Source organism: Sodiomyces alkalinus, assembly GCF_003711515.1.
Source record: "Sodiomyces alkalinus F11 unplaced genomic scaffold SODALscaffold_5, whole genome shotgun sequence".
Taxonomy (NCBI): domain Eukaryota; kingdom Fungi; phylum Ascomycota; class Sordariomycetes; order Glomerellales; family Plectosphaerellaceae; genus Sodiomyces; species Sodiomyces alkalinus.
This window is the reverse complement of record NW_021167083.1, coordinates 2296073-2312403: the sequence shown is the minus strand read 5'-3', so window position 1 is coordinate 2312403 and position 16331 is coordinate 2296073. Positions and strand designations below refer to the sequence as shown.

At 44.1% G+C, this 16331-nt stretch overlaps 2 protein-coding genes across 2 annotated transcripts; both read right to left on the bottom strand.

The window, feature by feature from the left end:
• Positions 1 to 10142: 10142 nt before the first annotated feature.
• SODALDRAFT_173150 (hypothetical protein) lies at positions 10143 to 11194 on the bottom strand. Its single transcript, XM_028607008.1, has one exon. It carries the CDS (start codon positions 10951 to 10953, stop codon positions 10297 to 10299), a length of 657 nt encoding a protein of 218 aa, XP_028466660.1. The 5' UTR covers positions 10954 to 11194; the 3' UTR covers positions 10143 to 10296.
• On the bottom strand, positions 11195 to 13983 carry SODALDRAFT_173149 (hypothetical protein). The gene is made up of 2 exons (XM_028607007.1): positions 13651 to 13983; positions 11195 to 13573 (listed from the first exon to the last, which is right to left on the bottom strand). The coding sequence occupies exons 1-2, from the start codon at positions 13799 to 13801 to the stop codon at positions 11436 to 11438; spliced, it is 2289 nt and encodes a 762-aa protein (XP_028466659.1). The 5' UTR covers positions 13802 to 13983; the 3' UTR covers positions 11195 to 11435.
• Between the last annotated feature and the right edge of the window lie 2348 nt (positions 13984 to 16331).

The following is a 16331-nucleotide window of genomic DNA, read 5'->3' as shown; positions in this document are numbered from 1 at the left end:
TTAGTCTTTAAGTCTAGTATTAATATATTTCTAACTAAGGGTGTAAAGGTCTTCGGGTATAACTACCTGGTTATCTATAAGACGTCCCTTAGCCTTAGTCTAATCACGGCCGGTATAGGGGCGTATACATCTAAAGAAATCTATAACCTATATATACGTGGCGGGCTTCGCACCAGTATCTTTATAGCTTTATAGTAATAGCTACCACTTATCTAACTACTCCCCGAGCTTATTAAGGCTATTCGCAGGGTAGTAATTATACTCGATATACTCTTCGAGGGTATCGGTTTAGCGGGCGGCTAGGTACTAATCCGTATCACGCTTAACGGCTTCGTATACCTCGCGGGGTATACCTCCTCGTAGTAGTTATCTACGGCTTTAGTCGATAGTATTAACCTACTAGGTTAGTATAGCGTTAATCCCTTTTAGGTAGCTATCGTATTACGCTTATAGGATCTTCCAGCGCACGATTTCGACGTTATACGCCTTTTAGCCGGTATCCGTAAGGTTAAGATATTACGTAGGAGTACGCCTAGGTGTTATAAAGGGGAAAGAGTCGTAATTCGGTATTATAGGTGCCTCGGGGGTTTAAGTCGGATCGACCAGGCGGAGAAACCCCCACACGTTATTATAGGTAGTAACCGATTCGTATAGGCATCGCTAGGGCTCCTAATCCTTATAGGGTTTATAAGTAATAGGGCTAAGATACGATATCTTGATTTTTATTTATAGATTAACACGTTATATCGGCGAGGCTAAGTGGCTTTTTAATTAGTAGTAGTAAAGGTAGGTAAAATAGATATATCTTTACTTAGTAAGTAAGACTTTTAGTTATTAGATAAAGCGTAGTCAAAATCGTTATAAAATAGGTTAAATTTACTTAAGGCAATTGTGTATAATTATAACTATGTCAGACCGTCAGGGAAACGCTGCCACCGTATTTTATATAGTGCAGATTCTGTAAGCGTCCACCCGGATTATACTCTTCGTAATCCGGCCTATTACGTAACCGAAAAGACTGTGGTCTGTTCGATATCCTTTCTATTTCCTCTTTTTCTCGGGCGCTTCGGAGATTACTATTATTTCCTATAACGCCGCGAAGACGCTATATCCCCGCTCCGCCCTATATTGCTTAAGTTAAATGAGGTTAAATCCCTTTACCCTATTAGTATATACCTTTTTAATCCGCGCCCTTTACTTTACTTTATTCGGGTATTTATTATCGAATACCGTATACGGCCCCTTATAGGCGGTATAATACCTTTTTTTGGGTCCGTCTTAGTTTTATACGCCGCGAAGCCCCCTTAGTACGCCGACTCTACGCCGCCATAATACCCGTATAGCGCTTCTATCGCCTAGTATTAGCCTACTTTATATCCGAAGTTAAGGCACTTAAAGCACTATTATAAGGAGATCTCGTGGTTATAGGGTTCGCTATTATAATATCTATAGTTAAAGAAGACTCCCTCCTTTATTAGTCGCTCCGTATCGTTATGGCGGGCGACCTTAATAATTAGTAGCGCTATCCGCGCTACGTTATTCCTAGGTTTCCTAGCCTTAATCCGGGTAATCGCTACGTTATTCTATAACCGAAGTTCTTATAACGCTGTGTTAGGGTTATTAGCTAATAGCTATATTATCGGTATTCCTTTTACTATAACTTAGTATATCTTCTCTTATATCGTGGATCCTATACCGAATACGCCTTTAACCTAGTTATTCGTGTTCGCTATCTACTACTCGTTCCTATACTTACATATAATAACCACGTCGCCGCTTAGGAGTTATCGCGCGGCTATTACGTCTATATAGCGGGTAACTTAGTTAACTACCTTAATAATCTCTTATAGGGTTTAGCTTTTAAGGTCGGTCTTAGCGTCTCCGTATCGGACTATTGGTTCTTAGGCGTGTCGGGTAGGTATAACCTTCGCCGGTGCTATCTCGATATATTAGCGTTACGCGTGCGTGCTCCCTACTACCTAGGCGTAAGTCTTAGGTCCCAATACTCCGAGTAGTTCCGTTAGTATACCCTTAATCGCTTATAAAATCGTGTTAGTAAGCCCTTTAGATATAAGGGGGGGTATATTACTACTAGGTTATTAGCCTAGCGGCTTTCCTATAATAGTCTTATAGTATTATAGTTTAAGGACCTTTTATATAAGCTTTAGCGCCTTATTAGGAGTTACCCTATTAGCTAATAGTCCGGAAGGTTAGGTGCGTAGTTTATATAATACGCTTTCGGTATTTCCGCTCGGTGTCTAGGATTTTAGGGGCTCCCCGGGGGCTACGCGCCCCGGGTTAGTGCTAGTCGTCGTATTCTGGGCGCTCTGTGGTGGTATACTAGTATCGCGTTCGGTTAGCCCTGCGGGCCGCCCCGTAGTATATAACCCACCGCGCGGTAGGTTAATTAATCGCTTAATTACTCTAATTAGGTCGATAATAGTTATTTAAGAGTGCTTATATAAACGTGATTACTTTTATAGTGGAATAGAGTAGCCTTATTAATATCTATCGTTTAGGTATTATAAACCGGGCTTATAACTATCACACGTTAAAATTGCACTTATATAATTAACTTAATAGAGCAGAAATCTCGTGTATATATATTATAATAAGTTATATCTATATAAGTCTCTTATACCCTTAATTTAGGTAGTGAAGACTCTATTATAGGTACTATATTATTTGGATTCTATCCGGTCTTTTCCTATATCCTCCCTCGTTATATCCTAATACCCGAGGCCCCCGAGATCCGAAGGCCTTAGTCAAGTATAGATCCCCTAGAGACTACGTCGTGGTCGGTGTGCCTATACGACACGGCTTAGTAAAAGGAGGTAGCGGCGAGGTATCGCACGTCAAATAGGCACTTAGATAATTAACTTAGTAGAGCAGAAATCTCGTATGTGTGTATTATGTTAAGTTATATCTGGGAGAGTCTCTTATACCCTTAATATAGGTGGTGAAGACTCTGTTATGGGTACTATATTATTGAGATCCTATCCGGTCTTTTCCGGTATCCGCCCCTGTTATATCCTAATACCCGAGGTCCCCGATATCCGAAGCCCTTAGTTATAGCGTGGATCCCCCCTGGATCCCCTATAGACCACGTCGTGGTCCGTGTGCCTATACGATACGAGGTTTGCCGCGTAATAATAATAACAATAATAACAATAATAACAATAATAATAATAATAATAATAATAATAATAGTAATAATAATAATAATAATAATAATAATAATAATAATAATAATAATAATAATAATAATAATAATAATAATAATAATAATAATAATAGTAATAATAATAATAATAATAATAATAATAATAATAATAATACTAAGGTGGCCGTGATACCCGCGGCCGTGGCTATAGGCGTAGAGGCAGAGGAGGCAGAGGAGATAGAGGGGCTATTAATATCGCACAGACCTCCCTTAGGGGTAGAATAACCTAACGGCCCGAATACGCGGTAAGGCCTAATAGTGGATATCCGTAGGACTTCGGGCACTACTTTTACCTCCTATAACCACACGCTTAGTAACACGTTTTATAATGGTTTACAGCTTTAATACTATTAATTTAGAACCTCTTAACATAATCGTTCTTATCGTATATGTACTCTATTACGGTTACGCTGTATTTAATAATTAAGAGTCTTAGCTTTAATCTATTTAGTTATCCTTATTCTTCTACCTTTTAAGTGCCTTCTAGCCAGGCCGCTATAGCGAGCTATAACCGACCAAATCTTATAATTTCAACCTATAATAACTTAACCAATAAGATATGCAAGACCGCTAAGGCTTTTTATACTAGCTATATCGACTAGGAGTCCTAGAACCGTTAATTCACGGTATTAACAAAAGTGAACGGAGTCTAGATCTATCTACTACCTAAAAACCCTATTACAGAACTATCCTACCCTACTATCTCTATATACGCTAGGTATTCTTTAGGGGCCTCGGTATATAATCCTGCTAGTTAGATATATTTAACGGCTACCGGAACAGCAGTATACAGTTAAGATTTCGAAGAATTTAAATAGAAAAAGCCTACTTTTAGACGGTACGAATAAGGGATAGGAGCAATAGCCGCGTGGCTTACTAACTCTATCACGCCCTTAGGGTATAACGTCCTCATCCGTTGCGATAAGCCTATTAAGGTTTATAAAGCTATGAAAACCGATATTATAGGGTATATCGGAAACTGTAAGAAAACCGCTATAAACCAGTATTAATAGCATCTTTATAAGCCCCCGAATAACCTTAAAAAGTTGAATAAATATATAGATTAGTAGTATAATCTTATTATCACCTGCTACTATAATAATACCTTCAAGAACGTTTTTGTTTTGTTTTGTTTTATTCATTACGCGCATGCAGCCCGAAAGCTATAGCGCGGCGCCTATCGCCTTAAAGGCGAAAGGCTAGTAGAGGCTAGATATAGCAAAACTCGGTGCTAAACAAAGGAAATCCTCTATAACAATTCACCTAATAAATCGAATAAGGTAAAAACCAACACATAATAGTCTTTAAGAACCATAACATATAGGGGAACGATTTCTTTAAGGCTATAAGCCCCCTTAATACTACCTAGATTCACATAATAGAAAAGGATTTTAATACCGTAAAATCGACTCCTACTATATTAGTATCGTAAGCAAAGCACTATATTGATAATTCTATAATATAATCATCGGGTAAAGGCTACCACGCAGTAGCTTTCCCTACCCTTAATCCCGAAAAGGAGGGCGATAACGTATCGTCGTTAACTAAAAAGAAAGGTAAAGGCGGCGGTAGCTATAGCCGAGGAAGAGGAAGAGGAAATAATAATAGCGCCTCCGCGTTAATAACCCGTAATTCGTTAAAAAGACGATAATCCTACTACGAACGCACTAAAGAATACCCTACGTGTCTAATCCTGGGACACCCTCTTGAGAATTACTAGTATATAGTCCCTAATTAGGCTACTTCAGAGTAGTATCCGGGAATTACTATAAGCCACTTAGTAAGTAGGCTCCTCGAGAGTGATTCCGACCTAAAAAAAGCCGTGACCGAAATAACGGCATATAAGAAGAAGGTCGCCTAAGGCCATACGGCCTCCCTCGAGGAGGCTTAACGGGTGCCGGGCAAGGAGCCGGTTACGGCGCCTATAATACCGCCCACGATAGCGCCTATAATAGCACCGGACGGTAGATTCCTCGCCTAGGTCCCCGTAGCCGTATTATCGACAGGAAGTGCCGTAGATTACCCTCTTTAGGAGTTAGCTATCCTTAATTCCGGAGCTATTCTTTATATCTTTAACGATATCACCCGTTTTACTTATTATAGGCCTATAATATAAGAGGATTACATTATCGCAGGCAGTTCGGTCCTCCTACTCTAAGGCTTCGGCACCGTTATTATACGGATAAAAGGAATAACCGGCAGCCTTAATTTCAAGATCCTTAATATCGCCTACTATAAAGACTTTACCTATCATTTAATCTCTAACTAACGCCTCTGTAATACAGGATACTAGTAGAATTAACGGCCACTAAACGACTATTTACGACGTACTAACAGATTAATTCTATATAAGCTAAGTTACCACCACGATTAAAGCGTTATTAGATATTTACCTCTTAACGATACTCACGCTCCTACCACTACTTTTCTAGGTCCGCCTGCCCGTAATACAGCACTACCTACTAGTAACGCTAAGGGTATACTATAGTATCTACAACTAGGGTATACCGGCCCTAAACCGCTAAAGTACCTAGAAAAGCAGTCGTAGGGCGTTACGGTTAGAGGTCTAATAACTATAGATTATAATAGTTATACGCAGACTACAATCACCCGATAAAGTAACCGATAGCCGCGTACGGCTCTTACCTACGCTAGAGAACGGTAGGTAGTGAATCTTACCGATTTTACCAGGAACCCTGATAATAATATTAAGGTTATATTCTTTACGGACCGATATAGCGGCTTTATTGCCACCTGTATTATAAAATTAAAGAGAGCGGAGGATATTTATACCGTTATATAGGAGTTTCTGCTATAGTTTAAGCGGTAGTTTAACCGAAAAGTCCGTGTTTTTAAGAGTAATAATAAGCTAATATAATTAAACAAAATCCTGGCCTTATTAAGAGATTTTAGTATCTAACTAGAGTTCTCCTTAGCGGAGACTCCCGCTTAGAACGGCGGTTCTAAACGCTCCGGCGGCGTTATTATCACTAAAGGCAGGGTGATAAAAATCCACGCCCGTTTACCTAACTATGTATAGTTCGAAATCGTCCCCGCGGGGGTATACTAATATAACCGTATACCTATTTAACGGCTTAACTAGTATTCCTTATACTATATTCTTTTCGGCCCTAAACCAATAGTATAGTACCTTGAAGCCTACGGCTCTAAGGCGTTTACGATAGCCAGAGACGCTCTAATGGTAAGTAATAAGCTATTAAATCGCCTCGCGCTACATACCTATATTATGTATTTAATAGGCTACGATTCTATTAATATCTTCCGTATCTAGATACGCGGCCTACGGCGTAACCGTATAGTCCGTACACGCGATATATTCTTTAATAAAGGGCAGTTCTTCGACGGCGATATCGCTACCTTAAAGGACGACCTGTTATATATAACTAAAAAGAACTAACGGAAATCGTTAACTAAATCCGGGTACCGGAGGATAAGAACCTCCCTCTAAGCACCTTTACGGTTCTATAAGATACGCACCTATATACTTTATTCTATTTTAAGCTAGTCGCTCCCCTGGAGGATAAGAACCTCGCTTTTGAAGCCGTGTAGCAGATCTATCGCCTGGTAGATAAGAACACCCTGCCGGACGGCCGGGAGTATATACCTCCCCCGGCGGATAAAAACCTCCCGCCGGATATACCGTAGGAGCCGAGCGGAATAGGGGGTAAAGGTTATAATATAGCGGCACCTAACCCTATTATTATAAGGGCGCTTAATCACCGACACTCGTAGCTAATAATCTAACTACTAACTCGACTAAATACCCCTCCCTCGATAAATCTCCTAATAGTAGCGGAAGTTATAGGCATAAACCCTATAGTACCGCGAGGTGATAATAGCAGCAATAGCACTTAGATCTCTATATTTAACACCGGCCGGTATAGCCCGTATACCTATATATTAGATAGTAAACTGCTAATAACGCTAAGGATTAGGAAAACGCTTAAATAACTGTAATAACGACCGTTAGAACCTGTAGCTCCCGCGGCCTTTACCGTGGCACCCGCGGTTCCCGTCCCCAGGAAGATCCACTAGCGGGAACTACCGGCGCCGCCGAGAGACTAATATATCCTTAAGGAGTATCCCTACGCGGAGCTATTCCGGCAGGCGTAATAAGACTATCTACGGAGCTACCGGGAGATAGTATTATAGATTACGGTCCCTAATACTACTATGGCTAAGTATTAGGTCCTCGATTATATATAGGTATTAACGTATAAATACGATAAATATAGTTTTCTATATAAATATAAGGCACGTCTTATTGTACTTGGAGACTAATAATATCGGGATTCCCTTGATAATACCTACATGGCTATACTTACAGGATATTCGTTCCGGGCCTTAATAGCGATTACGACCTATTTTAACCTTTTCCTAATATAATATAATATTATTAACGCCTTTATATACGCTCCCCTTTCCTATAATATGTTTATAAGAGGACTACTAGGTTATAAAGATCCGAAGAAGCATCTACTACTAAAAAGGGCACTATACAGTCTTAAGGAATCTCCCCTCCTATAGCAGAAGTATATCACTAAAGTGCTCCTCGGGGATAGTTTTATAATAGTACCGCAGAAACTATATTAGTTTCTACGGCGTGGTGTTATCCTATTCTTCTACGTTAATAATATCGTTATTACTTATAAGGACTAGTATAAGAGTAAAATAGAGTGTACTATTCATAACCTTAAACGGTGTTATTGCCTATAAAGGGGTAGACTTCTATAATAGTTCCTTAGTATTAGTGCTATTCGCGATAATACCGAACGCCGGATTTGGCTATTATAACGCGCTTATATCGCTATACTAGAACGACTATTAAACCCTGGAAAAGAAAGCTCTTACCGGCCTATATATCCTATATAGACTATAGAACTAATACCTTATAATAGTAGTTCTATAGCCGTTAAAAGCTATTAACGTAAGATAGGATCTATACTATATATAGCTATAATATCGCGGCTAGATATAGCATTTACGGTATCGCGGCTTTGCCGATTTAATACTAACCCCGGGAAGTATATCACGATACCGCTAACTATTTAATTCGATATCTACTAGCCACCTAAAGCTATACTCTAGAACTAGGGAGTGGAGATATAATTAAGGTCTATAGCGACGCCTTATTTACCGATAATATAGTAGATCGAAAAGGCAGTTAAGGATCTATAATACGCCTCTTTGAAGGCATAATCCCGTAGCGCGCTAATGAATAAGTAACGGTTATAATATTCATAATAGAGGTAAAGCTATTATCTTTAGTATAAGGTGCTAAGGAGGGTATCTTTATATAACGACTATTACTATAGCTAGGGGTAGAATTTAATAAACCGTAACTATAGATCCTATGCAATAGTAATCAGACTCTCCGGCTAATAAATATTAAGATCGCTGTATTAAGCACGCGTTTACGGCACGTGGATATCTATAACTATTAGTTACGGGAAGCCCGGGAATAAAGGAGGATTAAGGTTTTCTTTTCTTTTTTTCTTTCTTTTTTAATTCATTACGCGCGTGCAGCCCTAAAGCTATGGCGCGGCGCCTATCGCCTTAGGGGCTAAAGGCTAGTAGGAGCTAGTACAGTAAATCAGTAAGTAAGAGTAAGGATTAAGGTTAGCTACGTTATAAGTCCCGAAATAGTGGTAGACGGATTAACGAAAGCGTTAACGGGCGATAGATTTATAGTATTTAGAGCCTAGGTAAGCGTGGTAGATATATAGGACCGCCTCTAGTAAAGGAAGCTAGAGGAGGTCTTAACGGATTATTTAGAACGCTTAGGGGATAAATTTAACAGAGGCTACGTAGTAATAAAACCACTAGAACTATCAGTCGGCTATAAATAGCTTTAACTACCTACCCGTTTAGTATAATTATACAGTTAAGGGAGTGTGTCGTATAGGCCTGTCTCGGGGGTAGGGTGACCTAATAGCCGAATACGCGGTTAGGCCTAATAGTGGATATCCGTAGGACTTCGGGCACTAATTTTGCCTCCTATAACCACACGTTTAGTAACACGTTTTATAACGGTTTACGGCTTTAATATAATCCATTTAGAATCTCTTGATCTAACCGTTCTTATCGTATATTTACTCTATTACGGTTACGCTGTATTTAACAATTAATACTATAATAGGTTGAATTAGTTCCTATATAAAAAAGCATAAAAACAATGTTATAGTTATTTACACTCGTTATAACCGTATGTAGTTATGTGTAGAAGACAGGATTCCGAAAAAGGAAATTCAAGGGTCTATAACCGAACTATAGTCGGAATAACCAGTTACTACAGTCGGAAGAACGGCTCTCTACTTCATAATTCGCGGGTAGATTCAGTACTATACGGCGTACTATATATGCCTAAAATTCCCTTGTGTGACCAGCCAATCTTGGTATAGCCCTGCATGGAAGAAGCTGCGACGAGGACGCTCAGTGGCCCGGCCGGACGAGCAGTGGAAACAGACGCCTGCCTTCGCCCAGAGCCAACGTACCTATCCGTCGTTGAATGAGTGCTGTTTCTATTATATCGTGCTTTATTCTTTGTCTCTGGGGTGCCGTCAAGATGAAGCATGCAAGAAGGCGGACTGGATCTCGGTCGACCACCGAGCCACATGCTCTGTCGAGTCTTTGTAGTTAAGAGAGAGAGACGGAGAGAGACAAAGAGGGGGGCAACCATGTCAACGTCAACGTCATCTGGAGACCGCATGTTGTTTGTCATTATTTGAGGTTTCGAATGTTGCATATTGCTGTAGGTTTCGCTTCAACTGAACTCCCGTGTTTCCTCAAGGGCCCACGTCCTAAGTCATCTCATCAACTGGCTTCCTTCCAGCCCCATGCAGACCTTCAACCTAGGACTATTATGTATCCTTAAATGATTAAATGAGAATTGCAGGTTCGTGCGGTAAAGGCTCAAAAGAAGTGGTATTGACGGAAAAACACTGACGGAAAAACAAAACACAGCGATGAACAACGTTATAGCCTAACACAAATCGGGTTCGACGCCGATTTCCCACCGGGTCCGCGGGTTCCCTCCACTCTGTTCCTTCCTATTAAACAACCTGCTTGTCAGGTCCGGGGAGATATGTTGCCATCCGCGAATACGCCCCAGCTCCAACGAGAATGCCCTCACCATGTTGCCAATCCCATGGATATTCCATTCCTCGCCCCCAAAGTCTCTTGGGTGTATCCGCGCAAGGCACCCCCCGAAATTGTATACTGGAAACTGACAACCACAACGAAAACGAAAAACAAAAACGAAAAAAAAAGAGAAAAAAAAAACCCTTGAATCCGCAAGTACAATCTGTATATCGAACAAGGTATCTGAAATAAAGCTCGAAACGAAGAAGAATAGAAGAACAAAACAGTATCTCGAAAATGTCGACGAACACATCTTGGAAAAATAGAGCCAGAAAGCTAACAGAAAGAGAGGGAGAAAAAAAAAATTGGACAAGACACGGGCAAAAAGCCCCGACGTGGTTGCTGGAAAATGAAAGAGACAAGAGCAACTCAATAAAGAAAAACGATGAAAAGGAATAAAAAAGCAACGTGAGAAGAAAAGGCGGGAGATCGGAGCGCCAAAGAAACACAACCCCGTTCCTGGACCTGCCAACAAGATCACATACACAGTGATGGGTGTGTGCCACGGCCTGCGCCTTCATACCCAGACCTTTTACCTCGAACACTGCAAAAACTTCCAGAGCCGCCATCCCAAATCCTCGTCCTGTCCATTAATACGGGGCGAAACCCAATAAGAGAAAACACGTAACCAATGCTGCAGATGCACGAAGCTGAGGGGAGATAGTTCCAAGTCCGCGTCCGAATGAACCATCCATCCCTGCCATCTCGAGCAAAGCTTGGATGGACGGGATGAGAAGCGAATCCCCGAAACGCTGTTCAGGATCGACGGGAATGTATGTAGGGAAAAACGCAACTCCGTGGGGAACAGGAAAAAAAGAAACAAAAGAAAATCGAGTCATCAATCATGGCTTCCAACTAGTACACGCTATCCTCATCGGCCCCCTGCGAGATCATCGAAGGGGTAGAGACGCTGGAGGACGCTTCCATGTCGTCGACATAGCCGACGAGGGCCTGGGAGTGGAGACGAAAGGATTCGCCAATGAGTCTAGTGATCCTGTCATGATTGTTAACATCAAGATACGAATGAATGGGGCCCACGGGCATCGGACACTTACCCCCACACAACCACCTCGTCGAGCATGGAGCCCCAAAGACGAGCAACGATCGAACTTAGTTGCGGTGCGTGCGCTCCATCAAGCTCTCTGTCAAAGAGCTGTCGCACCTTGTTGTACATGGCCAGTTCTTCCTCCGTGGCGGGCTCCTCGTCATGTTCCAGACGGTAGAGCCACAGAGAGAGGGTAATCATGAGGTCTAGTCCACACAAGACGTGCTCAACGCTCCAATTCGTTGGTGACGTTCGAGCCACCCAGCGGACGCCTTGCAATACGGCAATTTCAATGCAGTTATAGCATTCCTGGATGACCTTGACCATTTCAGTCGACCTCTTCACGCGGTCTCGCGCATTCGACATGGCAGCCGCGACTTCGTAGGAATCGTGGTATCGAAGGGCCTCCTGGACGGTCTTGAGATCCACCTCCAGACGAGCTCGAGCGTTTCGATGCAACGCCTTTGCATTAAAGAGCAGGGGGTGGCCCTTGTGGGGTGCACTGAGCGGCACAGGAGTCGTCTCTGGATCACAGAGCTCGAGGGATTTCTCCCATGTCTCTAGAGCGAGACGAAGCTTGTACTCGGTCACAACGTCCTGCAGGGCTTCGGGACTGCGCTTGTGATACCAGACCTCGAGGAAGAGGGCATTGATCATCACGCGACTCGCAAAGGCGCTGTACCTCAGCGTTTCCCCCTGAAACAGATTGTCATGTGCCTCCATGAAGGTAACTACCGATGTTGCCTTCAAGCATTCTTGCCACGCTGCTTCGTCTGCCACTTTGAGGTTCCACAACGCTTCGGAAGACGGAAGTTGCAAGTCCTCAAACTCATTGAAGCTGATTGCCGGGGTGTGGTTGTAAGTGAGCGTGAGTAGGCCGAAGAAGATGTAAACGGCATAGTACGTCCGGCGACAACCTTCATCCTCAACCCACTCGGCACGACTGGGCTGAGCGCCCCCACGAGCTTCCTGTCTGAGCTTCAGCTCGTACCTGTTCCCTGCCACCATGTTGGCCAACAAACTCTTGATCGAACAGGCCCACTCGAGACCCTTGGGATCACCACTCCAGCTGGCGAAGACCATATTGAGCAGGGAGCTTTGCATCGTCCACAGTGGGCATTTCCTCGAGCTGAAATTCTCCTTGTTCTGCAGAAATTGGCTAACGAGAACCTTGGAGCCTATGTGAAGCATATATGCCTGGTCTTGATCGAAGGCATAGAGAGCGCCAATGCTGAGAACGGCAAGCAAAAGGGCCGGCGACACCTTGGTCGGGTCAAAAGACGTCGGGTGAAGAAACGGCAGGTGATGATGGAATAGCCCAAAGTACGTGGACATATATCGATTCACTGACGCCAAACTGGGCAGCCGGAAGCCCTCCGGAATAGCATGTTCCGAGTCGCTTGCCCGGAGGTTGTCGAGAAGGACGTTCCGTTCCTCGTCACTGGAGATGCTAGGGACGATGAATGCAGCGGCGTCGTCCTGCGGTAAATGCGGGCTGTGCGGTCCAGGGGTGCCCGCGGTCGAATGAGGCAGGGACCCGATCATTGATTGAAGGGCCGAAACCAGGCCATTGCAACCCTGGCTGTTGGCGTGAGACAGTTGCGAAGCGGAGGGCTGCAAAGTGCCCGAACTTGTGAAAGATTGTCGGGAATCAAAGGACCCGGAAGCAGACGAAGTAATGGAATGCGCCTTGGGCTGAACGGTAGACTGGGAGATGAAGCCGTCCCATTGAACTTGAGGAAGCGCAATAGCGCCAGACGGGTATGTCACGGTGGGCTCCATAATGGTAGCTCCGTGGGGCGAATAAGGCGCGGACGGATCGCCTTCATAAGGGCTGTTGCTGGAGCGCATAGCAGCTGTGGCCTTGTGGTGAAGATCGGCCACAAGCATTGCGGCCGTCTCCACGTCGAAGACGCCATCGCTGGTGGCTTCAATTTGCTCGAGTGCCGAAGTGTCAATAGCGATTGGCGACTTCGAAGGCCCAGCAATGGCACGAGCCTTAGGGCCAGACCGACGTTTACCGTCGCTGTGAAGCGGGATTCCTCCGTCCTTTGCATGTACTGTCCGATCATGCCTTAATAACAAGTCGCGGCGTACAAATGTGCTCCGGCACTTCATGCACTTAAAGGGGCGCTCCTTGGTATCTGAACAACAGAAGACGCAGGTCAGTGGGATGCCATATGATAGAAAGAACTGGGTAGAAGAGAGGGTTTGTGTTTACGGGATCTTTCATGTCTCGATCGATGCTCGCTCCGCGAGAAAGCTCGATGACAGAACTTGCATGAATACTTCCGTTCGGGAGCAATGGTTGTTTTTCGTGAGGCCGTAGTTGAAGACGTCGGAGGAAGAACCGCAACGCTTGCGCCAGGCATGTTGAAGGCCTATCCGTACTCGGACAACGGACACGTTCGAATTTCAAATCGATGAAGAATGATTTTCGACGGCGACGCCTGGTTGCAGCAAATCCGAAGTAACGGGCAATTAAACAACGGCGGCGCTCGATAGCCGGAGCGATGGCGAGCCTCGCTCCTCTCCTCCCGTGGCGTTTAAAGGGTGGCTTCTCGGGAAACTGAGATCATCTGGGATAATGTCATAGGAAATGTCGGATCCGATGGGTGATGTGTATCTGAACGATGGCGCTCGCCCAGGTGAGAGAAGGCAGCCCGTCTTGACAAACGACGAGAGCGCTGGTGCTGGTGGATCGTAAAAGGGGAAATCGCGAGGTTGATTTCTTTCCCTATTCTTCTTTTTTTCTTTTCCTTTGCCTTTGCCTTTGATGAGGAATGGGCGGCTTCGGGAATATGGGTGATGGAAAGAGAGGGGAGGGAAGAGAGGGGAGAAACAGGTGATGGGAGGGGAACATTTCCTTAAGGGGAGAGGAGAGGGGTGGAGGGAGAGGCCCAGTGGGATGGAGCCGACCCACGGTGCAACTCATAGGAGATGCCGCGCGTGGGGCATCAGGTCCCCATTCAGTATAGCCACTGTGTGTATACCGTGCGCGTCGCGTTGGCAACGGGCCTCAGTACAACCCACACAGCTGTCACGTTGAATGGAAGGTGCGAGTTGTCCCCACAGATTGAATTCAAGTCTCAGCATTTCCGATCTACCCGGGTCCTGGACAGCATCTGTCAATAGCGACAGGCTTTCGCCATTCCAATCCCTCCTTCCACAAGATGTATTTCGCCCGCACCGCCGATGGTCCGGCGGAAGTAAGGTACTTCACTCTTGAGAGGACACGGGCTCATGGTCACTCGCATTGTGGTTGGCATCTACGAATATGTACTATGTAAACTGCCGGCGACAAGTACTGAGTACATACGTACGTACGGAGTATGGACCTGGAACGGACCAAATCGTCTAAAAGGGGATAGGAGGGAACACGGGATGGATAGGTAGGTAATCTGCGATACAGTCCTGGTCACACCGTACATGTACACTGTACACAAGGAGTACGGAGTACACAGCTGCTTTAAGCTGCAGTACAAAGGTACGAAGTAAGGTAATTAGCAGTGGAGCGAATCCAATTAAGGTATCTTGGAGTGATATACGTATTACCTACCTACAACGGTCTCGGCAGTACATAGTACGGAGTAGTACCTATTAGTATGTGTACAGAGAATCCGTAGATACAACGTAGGTACCTTCCTTTAGGTATGGTAGGTAACCTGTGTGCACAAACATACGAATTTCGAGACCTGGCAAGGGACCAGGGGAGTCCCAGACACGACGAAGCAAGGACACGGAGGGAAGAAGGGGTTCGAAAAAAAAAATGTCGCGTCGCAAGGAACGACCTAAACCCCCGTTTGTCCATGCTTCAATGCTTTATGCTTTATAATAAGCGGGCAATAGGTAATTAATAGGGAATACAGCAGGACCTACTCTCCAAAAGCAACAAGTTGCGGGCTCGTCTGGCTCGAGAGTGACATGCGCGCATAAGGTACCCACGGGTCTGGTCTCCCAGTTTGAGGCGGAATACATGTACGAAATATGTAGGACAGCTGGCACAAGCTAACTTGGTAAAAGCGGTCAACTTGTTGTCTCGAGTCGGTGAACAGGTATTAGTCTGTAGCCTGTGGGTGACCTTACGACAACCCGTGTGGATTGCAGAAGACCACAACCATCGCGACACACGAAAAAAAAAATGCAAGGCGCATGCAGTTCAGCACCTCGTAGGCACGAATTCTCAGCGCTGTCTGAATGGATACAGATACCAGCCACTTGGAAGTTGGCGGGTCTCAGCTGCCATCCTTGTTGACGGGGAGAAGCCGTGCTCCGCCGCTAGTAATATTAGAGGAATGAGATGGGGCCGAGTGGGTCCTTGTCCCAGGGATGGCAAAAGGACACTGTGTTGTCCTTTCCCGCTTGCTCCCGGGAGCCGACAACGTATTCATACATATATACTCGAAGCAAGGTTGGGATAACTGTCGCACGTCAAAATGCACTCTTCTGACTCTTCTGTACTAGGGGAAATCTTCGCGTGTGTGTATTATGTTAAGTTATAACGTGTACTAGACCGTTTACCCTATTTTTATAAGGGGTAGTACTCCTCCGGAAATACTACTCTATTTAGATGCTATCCGGTATTTTACCGTGGGTCCACCCTTATCATTTCCACCCTAAAGGCCTATGCCCATGCCCGAGGCTCGTGCCTACCCTTAAGGCTCGTGCTAATACGATAATAACAGTCATCCCCCATATAGCAATACCTGCACTATAGTACCGTACCTTAGCTAGTAAATGCTATATTATACTGCTATTAAAAAAGAGATCGAGTCGGTATTACGTATTACTAATAGAGTTAGCGGTTAACTAGAATAGAAACTAAATTAGAAATTAAAATTATATATTATATTATATTAAGTATAATATATATAATATAAATTATTATTATTATTATTATTA

Coding starts and splice junctions, on each gene's coding strand:
- SODALDRAFT_173149 (XM_028607007.1), bottom strand. CDS start 13,801: ATGCCTGGCGCAAGCGTTGCGGTTCTTCCTCCGACGTCTTCAACTACG. Junction 13,574..13,650: donor ATCGAGACATGAAAGATCCC/GTAAACACAAAC, acceptor TCTGTTGTTCAG/ATACCAAGGAGCGCCCCTTT.
- SODALDRAFT_173150 (XM_028607008.1), bottom strand. CDS start 10,953: ATGGCGGCTCTGGAAGTTTTTGCAGTGTTCGAGGTAAAAGGTCTGGGT.